The sequence below is a fragment of the Tetrao urogallus genome, assembly GCF_951394365.1.
Source record: "Tetrao urogallus genome assembly, contig: scaffold_150, whole genome shotgun sequence".
Lineage (NCBI taxonomy): Eukaryota > Metazoa > Chordata > Aves > Galliformes > Phasianidae > Tetrao > Tetrao urogallus.
The window spans coordinates 1-20,965 of NW_027639003.1; the positions used below are offsets into that span (position 1 = coordinate 1).

Here is a 20,965-nt window from a genome sequence, read left to right on the forward strand (position 1 = left end):
ACCCCAAAAGGGCCCTAAATGACCCCAAAAGGGATTCAGTTCCTAAAGGCGACCCCAGATGACCCCAAAAGGCCCCAAACACCCCAAAAGGGCCCCAAATGACCCCAAAAGGGACTCAGGTCCTAAAGGTGACCCCAGATGACCCCAAAAGGCCCCAAACCACCCCGAAATGGCCCCAAAAGGCCCTAAATGACCCCAAAAGGCCCTAAATGACCCCATTAGGCCCCAAACACCCCAAAAGGGCCCCAAATGACCCCAAAAGGGACTCAGGTCCTAAAGGCGACCCCAAATGCCCCCAAAAGGCCCCAAACCACCCCAAAATGGCCCCAAAAGGCCCCAGCTGATCCCTAAAGGCCCCAGCAGCCCCCAAAAGGGCCCTAAAAGACCCCAAAAGGGACTCAGGTCCTAAAGGCGACCCTAGATGACCCCAAAAGGCCCCAAACCACCCCAAATGGGCCGCAAAAGGCCCTAAATGACCCCAGGAGCCCCCAAACACCCAAAAAGGGCCCCAAATAACCCCAAAAGGGCCCTAAATGACCCCAAAAGGCACTGAGGTCCTAAAGGCGACCCCAGATGATCCCAAAAGGCCCCAAACCACCCCAAAAGGGCCCCAAATGACCCCAAAAGGGACTCAGGTCCTAAAGGTGACCCCAGATGACCCCAAATGGGCCCCAGATGACCCCATTAGGCCCCAAACACCCCAAAAGGGCCCCAAATGACCCCAAAAGGGACTCAGGTCCTAAAGGTGACCCCAAATGACCCCAGAAGGCCCCAGATGACCCCAAAAGGCCCCAAACCGCCCTGAAATGGCCCCAAAAGGCCCCAGCCGCCCCCAAAAGGCCCCAAACACCCCAAAAGGGCCCCAAATGACCCCAAAAGGGCCCTAAATGACCCCAAAAGGGATTCAGGTCCTAAAGGCGACCCCAGATGACCCCAAAAGGCCCCAAACCACCCCGAAATGGCCCCAAAAGGCCCTAAATGACCCCAAAAGGCCCTAAATGACCCCATTAGGCCCCAAACACCCCAAAAGGGCCCCAAATAACCCCGAAAGGGACTCTGGTCCTAAAGGTGACCCCAAATGACCCCAGAAGGCCCCAGATGACCCCAAAAGGCCCCAAACCACCCCAAAAGGGCCCCAAAAGGCCCCAAATGACCCCAGAAGGCCCCAGCTGCCCCCAAAAGGCCCTAAATGACCCCAAAAGGGACTCAGGTCCTAAAGGTGACCCCAGATTACCCCAAAAGGCCCCAGATGACCCCAAAAGGCCCCAAACCCCCCCCCAAATGGCCCCAAATGACCCCAAAAGGGATTCAGGTCCTCAAGGCGACCCCAAATGCCCCCAAAAGGCCCCAAACCACCCTGAAATGGCCCCATAAGGCCCCAAATGGCCCCAAAAGGCCCCAAACACCCCAAAAGGGCCCCAGATGACCCCAAAAGGGACTCAGGTCCTAAAGGTGACCCCAAATGACCCCAGAAGGCCCCAGATGACCCCAAAAGGCCCCAAACCACCCCAAAAGGGCCCCAAAAGGCCCCAAATGACCCCAGAAGGCCCCAGCCGCCCCCAAAAGGCCCTAAATGACCCCAAAAGGGCCCTAAATGACCCTAAAAGGGACTCAGGTCCTAAAGGTGACCCCAAATGACCCCAGAAGGCCCCAGATGACCCCAAAAGGCCCCAAACCACCCCAAAAGGGCCCCAAAAGGCCCCAAATGACCCCAGAAGGCCCCAGCCGCCCCCAAAAGGCCCTAAATGACCCCAAAAGGGACTCAGGTCCTAAAGGCGACCCCAGATGATCCCAAAAGGCCCCAAACTACCCCAAAATGGCCCCAAAAGGCCCCAGCCGCCCCCAAAAGGCCGCAAACACCCCAAAGGGGCCCTAAATGACCCCAAAAGGGACTCAGGTCCTAAAGGCGACCCCAGATGACCCCAAAAGGCCCCAAACCCCCCCGAAATGGCCCCAAAAGCCCCCAGCCGCCCCCATCCGTCCCCCCTTTGCCGCGCCGCTGCCGGGCCGCACCGAGGACGCGGATCTGGACGGGGCCGCAGGCGTTGAGCTCCTCCATGCCCTCCACCTCGGTGAAGGTGACGAAGTCGCCGCTCTCGAAGCCGTGCCTCGCCTCGTCCAGGCACGTCACCTCCCCCGGGCAGCCCTGCAGCACAGCCACCCTACAAACGGCCCCACAGGCAGCCGGGCCCCAAACCCCACGGCGCTGGGCCCCATAAGGGCTCCTATAGGGGATCTGGGGGGCGGGCCGACCTTGGTGACCATGGACACCATGGCGCTCAGCGGCTGCTCGCCGTTGGGGTCCGTCACCACCAGGTCGTCCCCGAAGTCGCAGAAGAGCTGCCTGTGGGATCAGCAGGGTTATGGGGTGTCAGGGGCGGCCCTATAAGGGATGTGGGAGATCTATAGGGGATTTGGGGGTCCTATAGGGGATTTGGGGGGCCATATGGGGGATTTGGGGTCTGTCACCACCAGGTCGTCCCCGAAGTCGCAGAAGAGCTGCCTGTGGGGCACAGCGGTTATGGGGCATTGGGGCGGCCCTATAAGGGGTGTGGGGCGGCCCTATAGGGGATGTGGGGGGCCATATGGGGGATTTGGGGGTCCTATAGGGGATTTGGGGGGCCATATGGGGGATTAAGGGTCTGTCAGCCCCAGGTCGTCCCTGAAGTCGCAGAAGAGCTGCCTGTGGGGCACAGCGGTTATGGGGCATTGGGGCGGCCCTATAAGGCATTACGGGTGGCCCTATAGGGGATGTGGGGGGCCATATGGGGGATTTGGGGTCCGTCACCACCAGGTCGTCCCCAAAGTCGCAGAAGAGCTGCCTGTGGGGCACAGCGGTTATGGGGTGTCGGGGGCGGCCCTATAAGGGGTGTGGGGCGGCCCTATAGGGGATGTGGGGGGCCATATGGGGGATTTGGGGGTCCTATAGGGGATTTGGGGGGCCATATGGGGGATTAAGGGTCTGTCAGCCCCCAGCTCGTCCCTGAAGTCGCAGAAGAGCTGCCTGTGGGGCACAGCGGTTATGGGGCATTGGGGCGGCCCTATAAGGCGTGTGGGGCGGCCCTATAAGGGATGTGGGAGATCTATAGGGGATTTGGGGGTCCTATAGGGGATTTGGGGGGCCATATGGGGGATTAAGGGTTTGTGAGCCCCAGGTCGTCCCCGAAGTCGCAGAAGAGCTGCCTGTGGGATCAGCAGGGTTATGGGGCATTGGGGCGGCCCTATAAGGGGTGTGGGGGAACCATAGGGGATTTGGGGGTCCTGTAGGGGATTTGGGGGGGCCTATAGGGGATTTGGGGGTCCTATAGGGGATCTGGGGGTCCTACAGGGGATTTGGGGGGCCATATGGGGGATTTGGGGTGGGGACCCCACCAGGACGTCCCTAATGTGGCACAAGAGCGGCCTGTGGGGGCAGAGGGGTTATGGGGCATTGGGGGCGGCCCTATAAGGGGTGTGGGGGAACTATAGGGGATTTGGGGCTGATAATAGGGGAACTATGGAGGATTTGGGGTCCGTCACCACCAGGTCGTCCCCGAAGTCGCAGAAGAGCTGCCTGTGGGTCAGTGGGGTTATGGGGGATTGGGGGCGGCCCTATAAGGGGTGTGGGTGGTTCGTAGTGATATAGGGGCCTTGTAGGGGATTTGGGGTGATAATAGGGGAACTATGGGGGATCTGGGGAGATCCTAGGGGGGATTTGGGGTCTGTCACCACCAGGTCCGCCCCAAAGTGGCAGAAGAGCGGCCTGTGGGGCAGAGGGGTTATGGGGGATTGGGGGCGGCCCTATAAGGGGTGTGGGGGAACTATAGGGGATTTGCGGGGCTTATAGGGGACATAGGGCTCTTATAGGGGATTTGGGGGTGACAGTGGGAGAACTATGGGGGATTTGGGGTCCGTCAGCCCCAGGTCGTCCCCGAAGTCGCAGAAGAGCTGCCTGTGGGGCAGAGGGGTTATGGGGCATTGGGGGCGGCCCTATAAGGGGTGGGGGGGATCTATAGGGGATTTGGGGGGCCCATATGGGGGATTTATGGGGTTTGGGGTAGGGACACCACCAGCTCGTCCACGAAGTCGCAGAAGAGCGGCCTGTGGGATCAGCAGGGTTATGGGGCATTGGGGCGGCCCTATAAGGGGTGTGGGGGAACCATAGGGGATTTGGGGGTCCTGTAGGGGATTTGGGGGGGCCTATAGGGGATTTGGGGGGCCATATGGGGGATTTGGGGTGGGGACCCCACCAGGACGTCCCTAAAGTGGCACAAGAGCGGCCTGTGGGGGCAGAGGGGTTATGGGGCATCGGGGGCGGCCCTATAAGGGGTGGGGGGGATCTATAGGGGATTTGGGGGGCCCACATGGGGGATTTATGGGGTTTGGGGTAGGGACACCACCAGCTCGTCCGCGAAGTCGCAGAAGAGCTGCCTGTGGGGCACAGCAGTTATGGGGCATTGGGGCGGCCCTATAAGGCTTTACGGGTGGCCCTATAGGGGATTTGGGGGGCCATATGGGGGATTTGGGGTGGGGACCCCACCAGGACGTCCCTAAAGTGGCACAAGAGCGGCCTGTGGGGCAGAGGGGTTATGGGGCATTGGGGCGGCCCTATAACGCGTGTGGGGCAGCCCTATAGGGGATGTGGGGGTCCTGTAGGGGATTTGGGAGGCCATATGGGGCATTAAGGGTCTGTCAGCCCCAGGTCATCCCTGAAGTCGCAGAAGAGCGGCCTGTGGGATCAGCAGGGTTATGGGGCGTCAGGGGCGGCCCTATAAAGCGTGTGGGGCGGCCCTATAAGGGATGTGGGAGATCTATAGGGGATCTGGGGGTCCTATAGGGGATTTGGGGGGCCATATGGGGGATTTGGGGTGGGGACCCCACCAGGACGTCCCTAAAGTGGCACAAGAGCAGCCTGTGGGGGCAGAGGGGTTATGGGGCATTGGGGGCGGCCCTATAAGGGGTGGGGGGGATCTATAGGGGATTTGGGGCGGATAATAGGGGAACTATGGAGGATTTGGGGTCCGTCACCACCAGGTCGTCCCCGAAGTCGCAGAAGAGCTGCCTGTGGGTCAGTGGGGTTATGGGGGATTGGGGGCGGCCCTATAAGGGGTGTGGGTGGTTCGTAGGGATATAGGGGCCTTGTAGGGGATTTGGGGTGATAATAGGGGAACTATGGGGGATCTGGGGAGATCCTAGGGGGGATTTGGGGTCTGTCACCACCAGGTCCGCCCCAAAGTGGCAGAAGAGCGGCCTGTGGGGCAGAGGGGTTATGGGGGATTGGGGGCGGCCCTATAAGGGGTGTGGGGGAACTATAGGGGATTTGCGGGGCTTATAGGGGACATAGGGCTCTTATAGGGGATTTGGGGGTGACAGTGGGAGAACTATGGGGGATTTGGGGTCCGTCAGCCCCAGGTCGTCCCCGAAGTCGCAGAAGAGCTGCCTGTGGGATCAGCAGGGTTATGGGGCGTGGGGGGCGGCCCTATATGGCGTATGGGGCGGCCCTATAGGGGATGTGGGAGATCTATAGGGGATGTGGGGGTCCTGTAGGGGATTTGGGGGGCCATATGGGGGATTTGGGGTCCGTCAGCCCCAGGTCCTCCCCGAAGTCGCAGAAGAGCTGCCTGTGGGGCACAGCGGTTATGGGGCATTGGGGCGGCCCTATAAGGGGTGTGGGGGAACTATAGGGGATTTGGGGGTCCTGTAGGGGATTTGGGGGGGCCTATAGGGGATTTGGGGGGCCATATGGGGGATTTGGGGTGGGGACCCCACCAGGACGTCCCTAAAGTGGCAGAAGAGCGGCCTGTGGGGGCAGAGGGGTTATGGGGCATCGGGGGCGGCCCTATAAGGGGTGTGGGGGAACTATAGGGGATTTGGTGGGGCCTATAGGGGATTTGGGGGGCCATATGGGGGATTTGGGGTCCGTCAGCCCCAGGTCATCCCCGAAGTCGCAGAAGAGCTGCCTGTAGGGTCAGCGGGGTTATGGGGATTTGGGGCGGCCCTATAGGGGATTTGGGGGAACTACAGGGGATTTGGGGACCTGGGGGTTTCTATAGGGGATTTGTGGGGTGCCTATGGGGGATTTGTGGGGTCTGGGGGTTTCCATAGGGGATTTGTGGGGTCTGGGGGTTTCCATAGGGATCTGTGGGGTTTGTGGGGTGCCTATGGGGGATCTGTGGGGTCTGGGGGTTTCCATAGGGGATCTGTGGGGTCTGGGGGTTTCCATAGGGGATTTATGGGGTCTGGGGGTTTCCATAGGGGATTTATGGGGTCTGGGGGTTTCCATAGGGATCTGTGGGGTCTGGGGGTTTCCATAGGGGATTTATGGGGTCTGGGGGTTTCCATAGGGGATTTATGGGATCTGGAGGTTTCCATAGGGATCTGTGGGGTCTGGGGGTTTCCATAGGGGATTTATGGGGTCTGGGGGTTTCCATAGGGATCTGTGGGGTCTGCGGGTTTCCATAGGGGATTTGTGGGGTCTGGGGGTTTCCATAGGGGACTTATGGGGCCTGGGGGTTTCTATAGGGGATTTGTGGGGTGCCTATGGGGGATTTGTGGGGTCTGGGGGTTTCCCCAGGGGATTTGTGAGGTATGGGGGGCAAAATGAGGTCGGGGGGTTTCTATAGGGGATTTGTGGGGCCTTATGGGGGATCTGTGGGGTCTGAGAGCAACTATGGGGAATTTGTAGGGTTTTGGGCTTCCTATGGGGGATTTGTGGGGTTTGGGAGTAAAATGGGGTCTGGGGGTTTCCATAGGGGATTTGTGGGGTCTGGGGGTTTCCATAGGGATTTGTGGGGTTTGTGGGGTGCCTATGGGGGATTTGTGGGGTCTGAGGGGCAAAACAGGGTCTGGGGGTTTCCATAAGGGATTTGTAGGGTCTGGGTTTCCATAGAGGATTTGTGGGGTGCTTATGGGGGATCTGTGGGGTCTGGGGGTTTCCATAGGGGATTTGTGGGGTCTGGGGGTTTCCATAGGGGATCTGTGGGGTCTGGGGGTTTCCATAGGGGATTTATGGGATCTGGGGGTTTCCATAGGGGATCTGTGGGGTCTGGGGGTTTCCATAGGGGATCTGTGGGGTCTGGGGGTTTCTATAGGGGATTTGTGGGGTCTGGGGGTTTCTATAGGGGATTTGTGGGGTCTGGGGGTTCCATAGGGGATCTGTGGGGTCTGGGGGTTTCCATAGGGGATTTGTGGGGTCTGGGGGTTTCCATAGGGATTTGTGGGGTTTGTGGGGTGCCTATGGGGGATTTGTGGGGTCTGAGGGGCAAAACAGGGTCTGGGGGTTTCCATAAGGGATTTGTAGGGTCTGGGTTTCCATAGAGGATTTGTGGGGTGCTTATGGGGGATCTGTGGGGTCTGGGTTTCCATAGGGGATCTGTGGGGTCTGGGGGTTTCCATAGGGGATCTGTGGGGTCTGGGGGTTTCCATAGGGGATTTATGGGGTCTGGGGGTTTCCATAGGGGATCTGTGGGGTCTGGGGGTTTCCATAGGGGATTTATGGGATCTGGGGGTTTCCATAGGGGATTTATGGGGTCTGGGGGTTTCCATAGGGGATTTATGGGGTCTGGGGGTTTCCATAGGGGATCTGTGGGGTCTGGGGGTTTCTATAGGGGATTTGTGGGGTTTGTGGGGTGCCTATGGGGGATCTGTGGGGTCTGGGGGTTTCCATAGGGGATTTATGGGGTCTGGGGGTTTCCATAGGGATCTGTGGGGTCTGGGGGTTTCCATAGGGGATTTATGAGGTCTGGGGGTTTCCATAGGGGATCTGTGGGGTCTGGGGGCTTCCATAGGGGATCTGTGGGGTCTGGGGGTTGCCATAGGGATCTGTGGGGTCTGGGGGTTTCCATAAGGGATTTATGGGGTCTGGGGGTTTCCATAGGGGATCTGTGGGGTCTGGGGGTTTCTATAGGGGATTTGTGGGGTCTGGGGGTTTCCATAGGGGATTTATGGGATCTGGGGGTTTCCATAGGGGATCTGTGGGGTCTGGGGGCTTCCATAGGGGATTTATGGGATCTGGGGGTTTCCATAGGGGATTTATGGGATCTGGGGGTTTCCATAGGGATCTGTGGGGTCTAGGGGCTTCCATAGGGGATTTATGGGGTCTGGGGGTTTCTATAGGGATCTGTGGGGTCTGGGGGCTTTCATAGGGATCTGTGGGGTCTGGGGGTTTCCATAGGGGATCTGTGGGGTTTGTGGGGTTTCCATAGGGGATCTGTGGGGTCTGGGGGCTTCCATAGGGGATTTATGGGGTCTGGGGGTTTCCATAGGGGATCTGTGGGGTCTGGAGGTTTACATTGGGCATTTATGGGGTCTGGGGGTTTCCGTAGGGGATCTGTGGGGTCTGGGGGTTTCCATAGGGGATCTGTGGGGTCTCGGGGTTTCCATAGGGGATCTGTGGGGTCTGGAGGTTTACATTGGGGATTTATGGGGTCTGGGGGTTTCCGTAGGGGATCTGTGGGGTCTGGAGGTTTACATTGGGGATTTATGGGGTCTGGGGGTTTCCGTAGGGGATCTGTGGGGTCTGGGGGTTTCTATAGGGGATTTGTGGGGTCTGGGGGTTTCCATAAGGAATTTGTGGGGTGCCTATGGGGGATTTGTGGGGTCTGGGTTTCCATAGGGATCTGTGGGGTTTGTGGGGTGCCTATGGGGGATCTGTGGGGTCTGGGGGTTTCCATAGGGGATCTGTGGGGTCTGGGGGTTTCCATAGGGGATTTATGGGGTCTGGGGGTTTCCATAGGGGATTTATGGGGTCTGGGGGTTTCCATAGGGATCTGTGGGGTCTGGGGGTTTCCATAGGGGATTTATGGGGTCTGGGGGTTTCCATAGGGGATTTATGGGATCTGGAGGTTTCCATAGGGATCTGTGGGGTCTGGGGGTTTCCATAGGGGATTTATGGGGTCTGGGGGTTTCCATAGGGATCTGTGGGGTCTGCGGGTTTCCATAGGGGATTTGTGGGGTCTGGGGCTTTCCATAGGGGACTTATGGGGCCTGGGGGTTTCTATAGGGGATTTGTGGGGTGCCTATGGGGGATTTGTGGGGTCTGGGGGTTTCCCCAGGGGATTTGTGAGGTATGGGGGGCAAAATGAGGTCGGGGGGTTTCTATAGGGGATTTGTGGGGCCTTATGGGGGATCTGTGGGGTCTGAGAGCAACTATGGGGAATTTGTAGGGTTTTGGGCTTCCTATGGGGGATTTGTGGGGTTTGGGAGTAAAATGGGGTCTGGGGGTTTCCATAGGGGATTTGTGGGGTCTGGGGGTTTCCATAGGGATTTGTGGGGTTTGTGGGGTGCCTATGGGGGATTTGTGGGGTCTGAGGGGCAAAACAGGGTCTGGGGGTTTCCATAAGGGATTTGTAGGGTCTGGGTTTCCATAGAGGATTTGTGGGTTGCTTATGGGGGATCTGTGGGGTCTGGGTTTCCATAGGGGATCTGTGGGGTCTGGGGGTTTCCATAGGGGATCTGTGGGGTCTGGGGGTTTCCATAGGGGATTTATGGGGTCTGGGGGTTTCCATAGGGGATTTATGGGATCTGGGGGTTTCCATAGGGGATCTGTGGGGTCTGGGGGCTTCCATAGGGGATCTGTGGGGTCTGGGGGTTTCTATAGGGGATTTGTGGGGTCTGGGGGTTTCCGTAGGGGATCTGTGGGGTCTGGGGGTTTCCATAGGGGATCTGTGGGGTCTGGAGGTTTACATTGGGGATTTATGGGGTCTGGGGGTTTCCGTAGGGGATCTGTGGGGTCTGGGGGTTTCTATAGGGGATTTGTGGGGTCTGGGGGTTTCCATAAGGAATTTGTGGGGTGCCTATGGGGGATTTGTGGGGTCTGGGTTTCCATAGGGAATTTGTGGGGTTTGTGGGGTGTGGGGGGGGGATCTGTGGGGTCTGGGGGTCTCCATAGGGATCTGTGGGGTCTGGGGGTTTCCATAGGGGATTTATGGGGTCTGGGGGTTTCCATAGGGATCTGTGGGGTCTGGGGGTTTCCATAGGGGATTTATGGGGTCTGGGGGTTTCCATAGGGGATTTATGGGGTCTGGGGGTTTCCATAGGGATCTGTGGGGTCTGGGGGTTTCCATAGGGGATTTGTGGGGTCTGGGGGTTTCCATAGGGGATTTATGGGGTCTGGGGGTTTCCATCGGGATCTGTGGGGTCTGGGGGTTTCCATAGGGGATTTGTGGGGTCTGGGGGTTTCCATCGGGATCTGTGGGGTCTGGGGGTTTCCATAGGGGATTTATGGGGTCTGGGGGTTTCCATCGGGATCTGTGGGGTCTGGGGGTTTCCATCGGGATTTGTGGGGTCTGGGGGTTTCCATAGGGGATTTATGGGGTCTGGGGGTTTCCATAGGGATCTGTGGGGTCTGGGGGTTTCCATAGGGGATTTATGGGGTCTGGGGGTTTCCATCGGGATCTGTGGGGTCTGGGGGTTTCCATAGGGGATTTGTGGGGTCTGGGGGTTTCCATAGGGGATTTATGGGGTCTGGGGGTTTCCATCGGGATCTGTGGGGTCTGGGGGTTTCCATAGGGGATTTATGGGGTCTGGGGGTTTCCATAGGGATCTGTGGGGTTTGTGGGGTGCCTATGGGGGATCTGTGGGGTCGCCCCCCCCTCTTTTGGGGTCCCCACGGACCCGAAGAGCCCCCTGGTGTCGGCCACCACCAGCTGGATCCCGCGGCGATGGCAGAAATCGCCGACCCACAGCTGCTCCTCCAGGGGGGAGTTGGTCAGCACCACCACCTGCAATCAGCGGCAATTAGCGGCAATTAACGGCAATTAACGGGTAATTAACGGCAATTAACGGGTAATTAACGGCAACGGGGGTCGGGGCAGTAAGGAAGAGTGGTTAATAGGGACTGGGTTTGGGGTCAGAAGGAGCGGCTGGAAGGAATTATGGGGTCAGGGATTGGGATTGGGGTCAGCACCACCTCCTGCAATTAATCATTAATTAGTGCTAATTAATAGGGTTGGGGTCAGATGGGGGTCATGGGGTTTGGGGTCAGGATTTGGGGTCAGATGGGGGTTATGGGGTTTGGGGTTGCAGGGTTTGGGGTCAGGGATTGGGATTGGGGTCAGCACCACCACCTGCAGTTATTAATTAATTAGTACTAATTAATAGGGTTGGGGTCAGATGGGGGTTATAGGGCTTGGGGTCAGGATTTGGGGTCAAATAGGGGTTATGGGGTTTGGGGTCAGGGTTTGGGGTCAGAAGGATCGGCTGGAAGGAATTATGGGGTCAGGGATTGGGGTCAGCACCACCACCTGCAATTAACCATTAATTAGTGCTAATTAATAGGGCTGGGGTCAGATGGGGGCTATGGGGTTTGGGGTCAGGGTTTGGGGTCAGCTGGGGGTTATGGGGTTTGCAGTCAGATGGGGGTTATGGGGCTTGGGGTCAGATGGGGGTTATGGGGTTTGGGGTCAGGATCTGGGGTCAGATGGGGGTTATGGGGTTTGGGGTCAGCTGGGGGTTATAGGGTTTGGGGTCAGGATTAGGGGTCAAATGGGGGTTATGGGGTTTGGGGTTAGATGGGGTTATGGGGTCAGGATTTGGGGTCAGACGGGGGTTATGGGGTTTGGGGTCAGGATCTGGGGTCAGATGGGGGTTATGGGGCTCGGGGTCAGACGGGGGTTATGGGGGTGGGGTCAGGGGTTGGGGTCAGATGGGGGTTATGGGGTTTGGGGTCAGCTGTGGGGTTATGGGGGTGGGGTCCCTGATTTAGGGTCAGGATGTGGGCTTGGGAGTCTCGGATTTGGGGTCAGACGTGGGGCAGCACTGGGGGTCGCCCTATGGGGCAGCTATGGGGTCACTCTATGGGGTCGCCCTGTGGGACAGCTATGGGGTTAGTCTATGGGGTCACCCTATAGGGCAGCTATGGGGTCACTCTATGGGGTCGCCCTATGGGGCAGCTATGGGGTCACTCTATGGGGTTGCCCTGTGGGGCAGCTATGGAGTCACTCTATGGGGTCGCCATGTGGGGCAGCTATGGGGTCACTCTATGGGGTCACTCTATGGGGTTGCCCTGTGGGGCAGCTATGGGGTCACTCTATGGGGTTGCCCTGTGGGGCAGCTATGGGGTCACTCCATGGGGTCACTCTATGGGGCAGCTATGGGGTCACTCTATGGGGTCGCCATGTGGGGCAGCTATGGGGTCACTCTATGGGGTCACTCTATGGGGCAGCTATGGGGTCACATTGTGGGGTCCCTATGGGGTCTCCATGGGGTTTCTGGTACCTGGAAGGGCTGCAGGCCCTCCTCACTCAGCGGCTCCATGCAGCTGCTATGGGGCAGCTATGGGGTCCCTATGGGGTCTCTATGGGGTCATACTGTGGGCTCACGCTATGGGGCAGCTGTGGGGCAGCTGTGGTACCTGGAAGGGCAGCAGCAGCTCCTCGCTCAGTGGCTCAGTGCAGCTGCTATGGGGTGGCTATGGGGCAGTTGTGGGGCAGTTGTGGGGTCGCTATGGGGCGGTTGTGGGGTCGCTATGGGGTCCCTATGGGGTGGCTATGGGGCGGTTGTGGGATTGCTATGGGGCGGTTGTGGGGTCGCTATGGGGTCCCTATGGGGTGGCTGTGGGGCAGTTGTGGCGTTGCTATGGGGCAGCTGTGGGGCAGCTATGGGGCAGTGCTGTGGTACCTGGAAGGGCAGCAGCAGCTCCTCACTCAGTGGCTCTGTGCAGCTGCTATGGGGTCTCTATGGGGTGGCTATGGGGTTGCTATGCGGCAGCTGTGGGGTCACTATGGGGTCGCTATGGGGCAGTTGTGGGGTCGCTATGGGGCAGCTATGGGGCAGCTATGGGGCAGCTATGGGGCGGCTGTGGTACCTGGAAGGGCAGCAGCAGCTCCTCACTCAGGGGCTCGGTGCAGCTGCTGACCCCCACGTAGGCGTTGAGCTCCGCCAGGCGCGGCAGCGTCGCCTCGGCGCGGTTCTGCCCCACGTCGGCCTCGCGCAGGTAAAACTGGGGGCAACAGGGCAGCTATTAACAGCTCATTAACCGCTCATTAACCGCTCATTAACGGCTCATTAACGGCTCATTAACCGCTCATTAACTCACGGCCCACCCGTGAGGACAGGTTGGCCCAGGCTGCCGGCTGGAGGTTGGGCAGAGGGATGGATTTCACCCCATAAATCCCCCCCAAACCACCCCAAACCACCCCGTAACACCCCATAACATCCCTCATGGCTCCATTACCGATCAATTAACAGCTAATTAACGACTAATTAACTAACAACCCACCTGTGGGGACAGGTCCTGCCACGCTGCAGGCTGCGTGTCGTGCAGGGTGATGGATTTCACCCCATAAATGCCCCCCATAACCACCCATAACCACCCCATAACACCCCCCGTGACTCATTATGGATCAATTACCAACCAATTAATGGCTAATTAAGGACTAATTAACTAACGACCTACCTGTGAGGACAGGTCGGCCCAGGCCGCGGGCTGCGGGTCGTGCAGGGTGACGGATTTCACCCCATAAATCCCCCAAATCACCCCGTAACACCCCATAACACCCCATAACACCCCCCATGGCTCATTATGGATCAATTACCGACCAATTAATGACTAATTAACGATCAATTAATTAATGACCCACCTGTGAGGCCAGGTCTGCCCAGGCCGCAGGCTGCGTGTCGTGCAGGGTGATGGATTTCACCCCATAAATGCCCCCCAAAGCCCTCCAAAACACCCCATAACACCCCATAACACCTCCATTACAGATCAATTACCAACCAATTAATGACTAATTAACGATCAATTATGGACTAATTAACTAATGACCCACCTGTGAGGCCAGGTCCTGCCACGCTGCAGGCTGCGTGTCGTGCAGGGTGATGGATTTCACCCCATAAATGCCCCCCATAACCACCCATAACCACCCCATAACACCCCCCGTGACTCATTATGGATCAATTACCAACCAATTAATGGCTAATTAACTAACGACCCACCTGTGAGGCCAGGTCTGCCCATGCCGCGGGCTGTGTGTCGTGCAGGGTGACGGATTTCACCCCATAAATCCCCCACATAACAACCCATAACACCCCATAACACCCCATTACACCCCAGTGGCTCATTATGGATCAATTACCATCCAATTAATAACTAGTTAAGGACTAATTAACTAACGACCCACCTGTGAGGCCAGGTCTGCCCATGCCGCGGGCTGCGTGTCGTGCAGGGTGATGGATTTCACCCCATAAATCCCCCCCATAACCACCCATAACACCCCATAACACCCCCCATGGCTCATTATGGATCAATTAATGACCAATTAACGATCAATTAAGGACTAATTAACTAATGACCCACCTGTGAGGCCAGGTCTGCCCAGGCCGCGGGCTGTGTGTCATGCAGGGTGATGGATTTCACCCCATAAATGCCCCCCAAAGCCTTCCAAACCACCCCATAACACCTCCATTACAGATCAATTACCGATCAATTAATGACTAATTAAGGACTAATTAACTAACGACCCACCTGTGAGGCCAGGTCTGCCCACGCCGCGGGCTGCGTGTCGTGCAGGGTGACGGCTTTGACGCCGCCCAGCACCAGGTTTTTGGCCACCTCCACCCCCAGCCCCCGCAGCCCCGACACCAAAACGCTGCACGTCTGCATGCGCCGCATGGCCTCGTGGCCCAGCACGTACCTGAGGGCAATTAACAGCCATTAACAGCTCATTAATAGCCATCAACAGCCATTAACAGCCATTAACAGCCATCAACAGCTCATTAATAGCCATTAACTGCCATCAACAGCCATTAACAGCCATTAACAGCCATTAACAGCTCATTAATAGCCATTAACAGCCATCAACAGCCATTAACAGCCATCAACAGCCATCAACAGCCATTAACAGCCATTAACAGCTCATTAACAGCCATCAACAGCCATTAACAGCCATCAACAGCCATTAACAGCCATCAACAGCCATCAACAGCCATCAACAGCCATCAACAGCCATTAACAGCTCATTAATAGCCATCAACAGCCATCAACAGCCATCAACAGCCATCAACAGCCATCAACAGCCATTAAAAGCCATTAACAGCCATTAACAGCCATTAACAGCTCATTAACAGCCATCAACAGCCATTAACAGCCATCAACAGCCATTAACAGCCATCAACAGCCATCAACAGCCATCAACAGCCATCAACAGCCATTAACAGCTCATTAATAGCCATCAACAGCCATCAACAGCCATCAACAGCCATCAACAGCCATTAACAGCCATTAACAGCCATTAACAGCCATCAACAGCCATCAACAGCCATTAACAGCTCATTAATAGCCATTAACAGCTCATTAATAGCCATTAACAGCCATTAACAGCCATCAACGGCCATCAACGGCCATCAACGGCCATCAACGGCCATCAACGGCCATTAACAGCTCATTAATAGCCATTAACAGCCATCAACAGCCATTAACAGCCATTAACAGCCATTAACAGCTCATTAACAGCCATCAACAGCTCATTAACAGCCATTAACAGCCATCAACAGCCATTAACAGCCATTAACAGCCATTAACAGCCATCAACAGCTCATTAACAACCATTAACAGCCATCAACAGCCATTAACAGCCATTAACAGCTCATTAACAACCATTAACAGCCATCAACAGCCATTAACAGCCATTAACAGCTCATTAACAACCATTAACAGCCATCAACAGCTCATTAACAGCCAATTAACAGCCATCAACAGCCATCAACAGCCATCAACAGCCATCAACAGCCATCAACAGCCATCAACAGCCATCAACAGCCATCAACAGCCATTAACAGCTAATTAACAGCTCATTAACAGCCATCAACCCCATAAAGACCCCATAAAGACCCAATAAGACCCCATAAAGACCCCATAAAGACCCCATAGAACCCCAAACCCACAGAGACCCCACAGAACCCCATAAAGACCCCACAGAACCCCATAGGAACCCCAAACCCACAGAGACCCCACAGAACCCCATAGGAACCCCATAAAGACCCCATAGAACCCCATAAAGACCCCATAGAACCATATAAAACCCCATAAAGACCCCATTAAACCCCACAAAGACCCACAGAACCCCATAGAAACCCCTAACCCACAGAGACCCATAAAGACCCCATAAAGCCCCATGAAGACCCCATAAAGACCCCATAAAGACCCCATAAAGACCCCATAGAACCCCATAGGAACCCCAAACCCACAGAGACCCCATAAAACCCCATAAAGACCCCATAAATACCCCATAAGACCCCATAAGACTCCACAAAGCCCCACAGAACCCCACAAAAACCCCACAAAAACCCCATAGAAATCCCAAACCCCAAAGAGACCCCATAGAACCCCATAAAACCCCATAAAGACCCCTTAAAACCCCATAAAGACCCCATAAAGACCCCATTAAACCCCATAAGACACCACAAAGCCCCACAAAGCCCCACAGAACCCCACAAAAACCCCATAGAAACCCCAAACCCCAAAGAGACCCCATAAAGACCCCATTAAACCCCGTAAGACCCCACAAAGCCCCATAGAACCCCAATCACACCTGGAGTTCAGGCCCAAAAATCCCCCCAATAAAACCCCACAACCCAAAGAAATCCCTAAATTCAGCCCCAAACCCCATAAAGACCCCACAAAACCCCATAAAAACCCCACAAAAACCCCAAACCCCATAAAACCCCATAAAACCCCTACAGAAACCCCACAGAACCCCACAAGGCCCCACTCATAAAACCCCACAACCGCAACAGAAAACCCCATAATCCCATAAAACCCCATAAAAACCCCACAAAAACCCCAAACCCCACAAAAACCCCACAGAACCCCACAGAGACCCCACAAGGCCCCACTCACAGCTACCTGGAGTTCAGCCCCAAAAATGCCCCCATAAAACCCCACAAAGACCCCATAAAACCCCATAAAAACCCCAAACTCAGCCCAAAACCCCACAAACCCCATAAAAACCCCACAAAGACCCCATAAAACCCCATAAAAACCCCAAACTCAGCCCAAAACCCCACAAACCCCACAAAAACCCCACAAAGACCCCATAAAACCCCATAAAAGCCCCAAACTCAGCCCAAAACCCCACAAACCCCATAAAAACCCACAAAGACCCCATAAAACCCCATAAAAACCCCAAACTCAGCCCAAAACCCCACAAACCCCATAAAAACCCCACAAAGACCCCATAAAACCCCATAAAAACCCCAAACTCAGCCCAAAACCCCACAAACCCCATAAAAACCCCACAAAGACCCCATAAAAGCCCATAAAAGCCCCAAACTCAGCCCAAAACCCCACAAACCCCATAAAACCCCACAAAGACCCCATAAAACCCCATAAAAGCCCCAAACTCAGCCCAAAACCCCACAAACCCCATAAAAACCCCACAAAGACCCCATAAAACCCCATAAAAACCCCAAACTCAGCCCAAAACCCCACAAACCCCATAAAAACCCACAAAGACCCCATAAAACCCCATAAAAACCCCAAACTCAGCCCAAAACCCCACAAACCCCATAAAAACCCCACAAAGACCCCATAAAACCCCATAAAAGCCCCAAACTCAGCCCAAAACCCCACAAACCCCATAAAAACCCCACAAAGACCCCATAAAACCCCACAGAGACCCCATAAAAACCCCAAAACCCCACAAAAACCCCATAAAAACCTCACAAAAACCCCACAAAAACCCCACAAAAACCCCACAAAAACCCCACAAAAACCCCACAAAAACTCACAGAACCCCACAAGGCCCCACTCACAGCTGCCTGGAGTTCAGCCCCAAAAATCCCCCCAGAAAACCCCAAAACCGCAACAGAAAACACCAAACTCAGCCCAAAACCCCATAAAGACCCCATAAAGACCCCATAAAGACCCCATAAAGACCCCATAAAGACCCCATAAAGACCCTAAACCCCACAAAAAAATGCCATAAAACCCACAAAACCCCATAAAAACCCCACAGAAACCCCAAACCACATAAAAACCCCACAGAACCCCACAAGGCCCCACTCACAGCTACCTGAAGTTCAGCCCCAAAAATCCCCCCATAAAACCCCAAAACCCGAAAGAAAACCCCAAACTCACCCCAAAAACCCACAAAATCCCACAAAGACCCCATAAAACCCCACAGAGACGCCATAAAAACCCCAAATCCCACAAAAAACCCACAAAAACCTCACAAAAACCCCACAAAAACCCCACAAAAACCCCACAAAAACCGACAGAACCCCACAAGGCCCCACTCACAGCTACCTGGAGTTCAGGCCCCAAAATCCCCCCATAAAACCCCAAAACCCCAAAAGAAAACCCCAAACTCAGCCAAAAAAGCCACAAAACCCCACAAAACCCCATAAAGACCCCATAAAAACCCTAAATCCCACAAAACAACCCCATTAAGCCCACAAAACCCCACAGAACCCCACAGAACCCACAAGGCCCCGCTCACAGCTGTTTGGAGTTCAGCCCCAAAAATCCCCCCATAAAACCCCACAAAGACCCCATAAAACCCCATAAAAACCCCAAACTCAGCCCAAAACCCCACAAACCCTACAAAGACCCCATAAAGACCCCATAAAACCCCATAAAAGCCCCAAACTCAGCCCAAAACCACACAAACCCCATAAAAACCCCACAAAGACCCCATAAAACCCCATAAAAACCCCAAACTCAGCCCAAAACCCCACAAACCCCATAAAAACCCACAAAGACCCCATAAAACCCCATAAAAACCCCAAACACAGCCCAAAACCCCACAAACCCCACAAAAACCCACAAAGACCCCATAAAACCCCATAAAAACCCCAAACTCAGCCCAAAACCCCACAAACCCCATAAAAACCCCACAAAAACCCCACAAAACCCCACAGAACCTCACAAGGCCCCACTCACAGCCGCCTGGAGTTCAGCCCTAAAAATCTCCCCATAAAACCCCAAAACCACAACAGAAAACCCCATAATCCCATAAAACCCCACAAAGACCCCATAAAAACCCCACAAAAACCCCAAACCCCACAAAAACCCCACAGAACCCCACAGAGACCCCACAGAAACCCCAAACCCCACAAAACCCCACAAAACCCCACAAGGCCCCACTCACAGCCGCCTGCAGTTCAGGCCCCAAAAATCCCCCCATAAAACCCCACAAAGACCCCATAAAACCCCATAAAAACCCCAAACTCAGCCCAAAACCCCACAAACCCCATAAAAACCCCACAAAGACCCCATAAAACCCCATAAAAACCCCACAAAAAAACCACAAAACCCCATAAAAACCCCACAAAACCCCACAAGGCCCCACTCACAGCCGCCTGCAGTTCAGGCCCCAAAATCCCCCCATAAAACCCCACAACCACAACAGAAAGCACCAAAATCCCATAAAACCCCACAAAAACCCCACAAACACCCCACAAAAACCCCAAACCCCACAAAAACCCCACAGAACCCCACAGAGACCCCACAGAAACCCCAAACCCCACAAAACCCCACAGAACCCCACAAGGCCCCACTCACAGCCGCCTGCAGTTCAGCCCAAAAAGTTGCCCCATAAAACCCCAAAACCCCAAAAGAAAACACCAAACTCAGCCCAAAACCCCATAAAACCCCATAAAACCCCATAATAACCCTATAATAACCCCAAACCCCACAGAAACCCCACAAAACCCCTACAGAAACCCCACACCCCATAAAACCCCATAAAAACCCCACAGAACCCCACAAGGCCCCACTCACAGCCGCCTGGAGTTCAGGCCCCAAAATCCCCCCATAAAAACCCACAACCGCAACAGAAAACCCCATAATCCCATAAAACCCCATAAAAACCCCACAAAAACCCCAAACCCCACAAAACCCCACAAAAACCCCACAGAACCCCACAGAGACCCCACAAGGCCCCACTCACAGCTGCCTGCAGTTCAGCCCCAAAAATCCCCCCCATAAAACCCCACAAAGACCCCATAAAACCCCATAAAAACCCCAAACTCAGCCCAAAACCACACAAACCCCATAAAAACCCCACAAAGACCCCATAAAACCCCATAAAAACCCCAAACTCAGCCCAAAACCACACAAACCCCATAAAAACCCCACAAAGACCCCATAAAACCCCATAAAAACCCCAAACTCAGCCCAAAACCCCACAAACCCCATAAAAACGCCACAAAGACCCCATAAAACCCCATAAAAGCCCCAAACTCAGCCCAAAACCACACAAACCCCATAAAAACCCCACAAAAACCCCACTAACCCCACAGAACCCCACAAGGCCCCACTCACAGCCGCCTGGAGTTCAGCCCCAAAAATCCCCCCATAAAACCCCACAAAGACCCCATAAAACCCCATAAAAACCCCAAACTCAGCCCAAAACCCCACAAACCCTACAAAGACCCCATAAAGACCCCATAAAACCCCATAAAAACCCCACAAAAAAACCACAAAACCCCATAAAAACCCCACAAAACCCCACAAGGCCCCACTCACAGCCGCCTGCAGTTCAGGCCCCAAAATCCCCCCATAAAACCCCACAACCACAACAGAAAACCCCATAATCCCATAAAACCCCATAAAAACCCCACAAAAACCCCAAACCCTACAAAGACCCCACAAAACCCCACAAAAACCCCATAAGCCCCGCAGACTCACAGCTGCCTGGAGTAGAGCCCCTCATCGATCTCCGCCTCGCCGCCGTTCCTCGCCATTCCCTTTTGGGGTCAGCACACAGTTATGGGGTCGCGGCCCGCGGTTATGGGGTCAGCGGGGCTTTGGGGCGGCACAGGGGGCGTGGGGGGCAGTGGGGTCAGTGGGGTCAGTGGGGACTTATGGGGTCAATGGGGACTTATGGGGTCAGAGGGACATTGTGGGGTCAATGGAGACGTTATGGGGTCAGTGGGGTCAATGGAGACGTTATGGGGTCAGTGGGGTCAATGGAAACGTTATGGGGTCAACGGGGATGTTATGGGGTCTTATGGGGTCAATGGGGACATTATGGGGTCAATGGAG

General features: G+C 55.3%; 1 protein-coding gene across 1 annotated transcript; it reads right to left on the reverse strand.

Moving 5' to 3' along the window:
- Nucleotides 1-2,013: 2,013 nt before the first annotated feature.
- Nucleotides 2,014-20,664, reverse strand: LOC306957578 (ubiquitin-like modifier-activating enzyme 1; the record flags this gene model as incomplete). The annotated part of the gene is made up of 6 exons (XM_079551064.1): nucleotides 2,014-2,146; nucleotides 2,254-2,340; nucleotides 10,590-10,700; nucleotides 12,785-12,919; nucleotides 14,444-14,612; nucleotides 20,609-20,664. Coding segments are annotated over 6 exons (691 nt in total), but the record flags the coding sequence as incomplete, so codon positions are not given.
- Nucleotides 20,665-20,965: the final 301 nt, after the last annotated feature.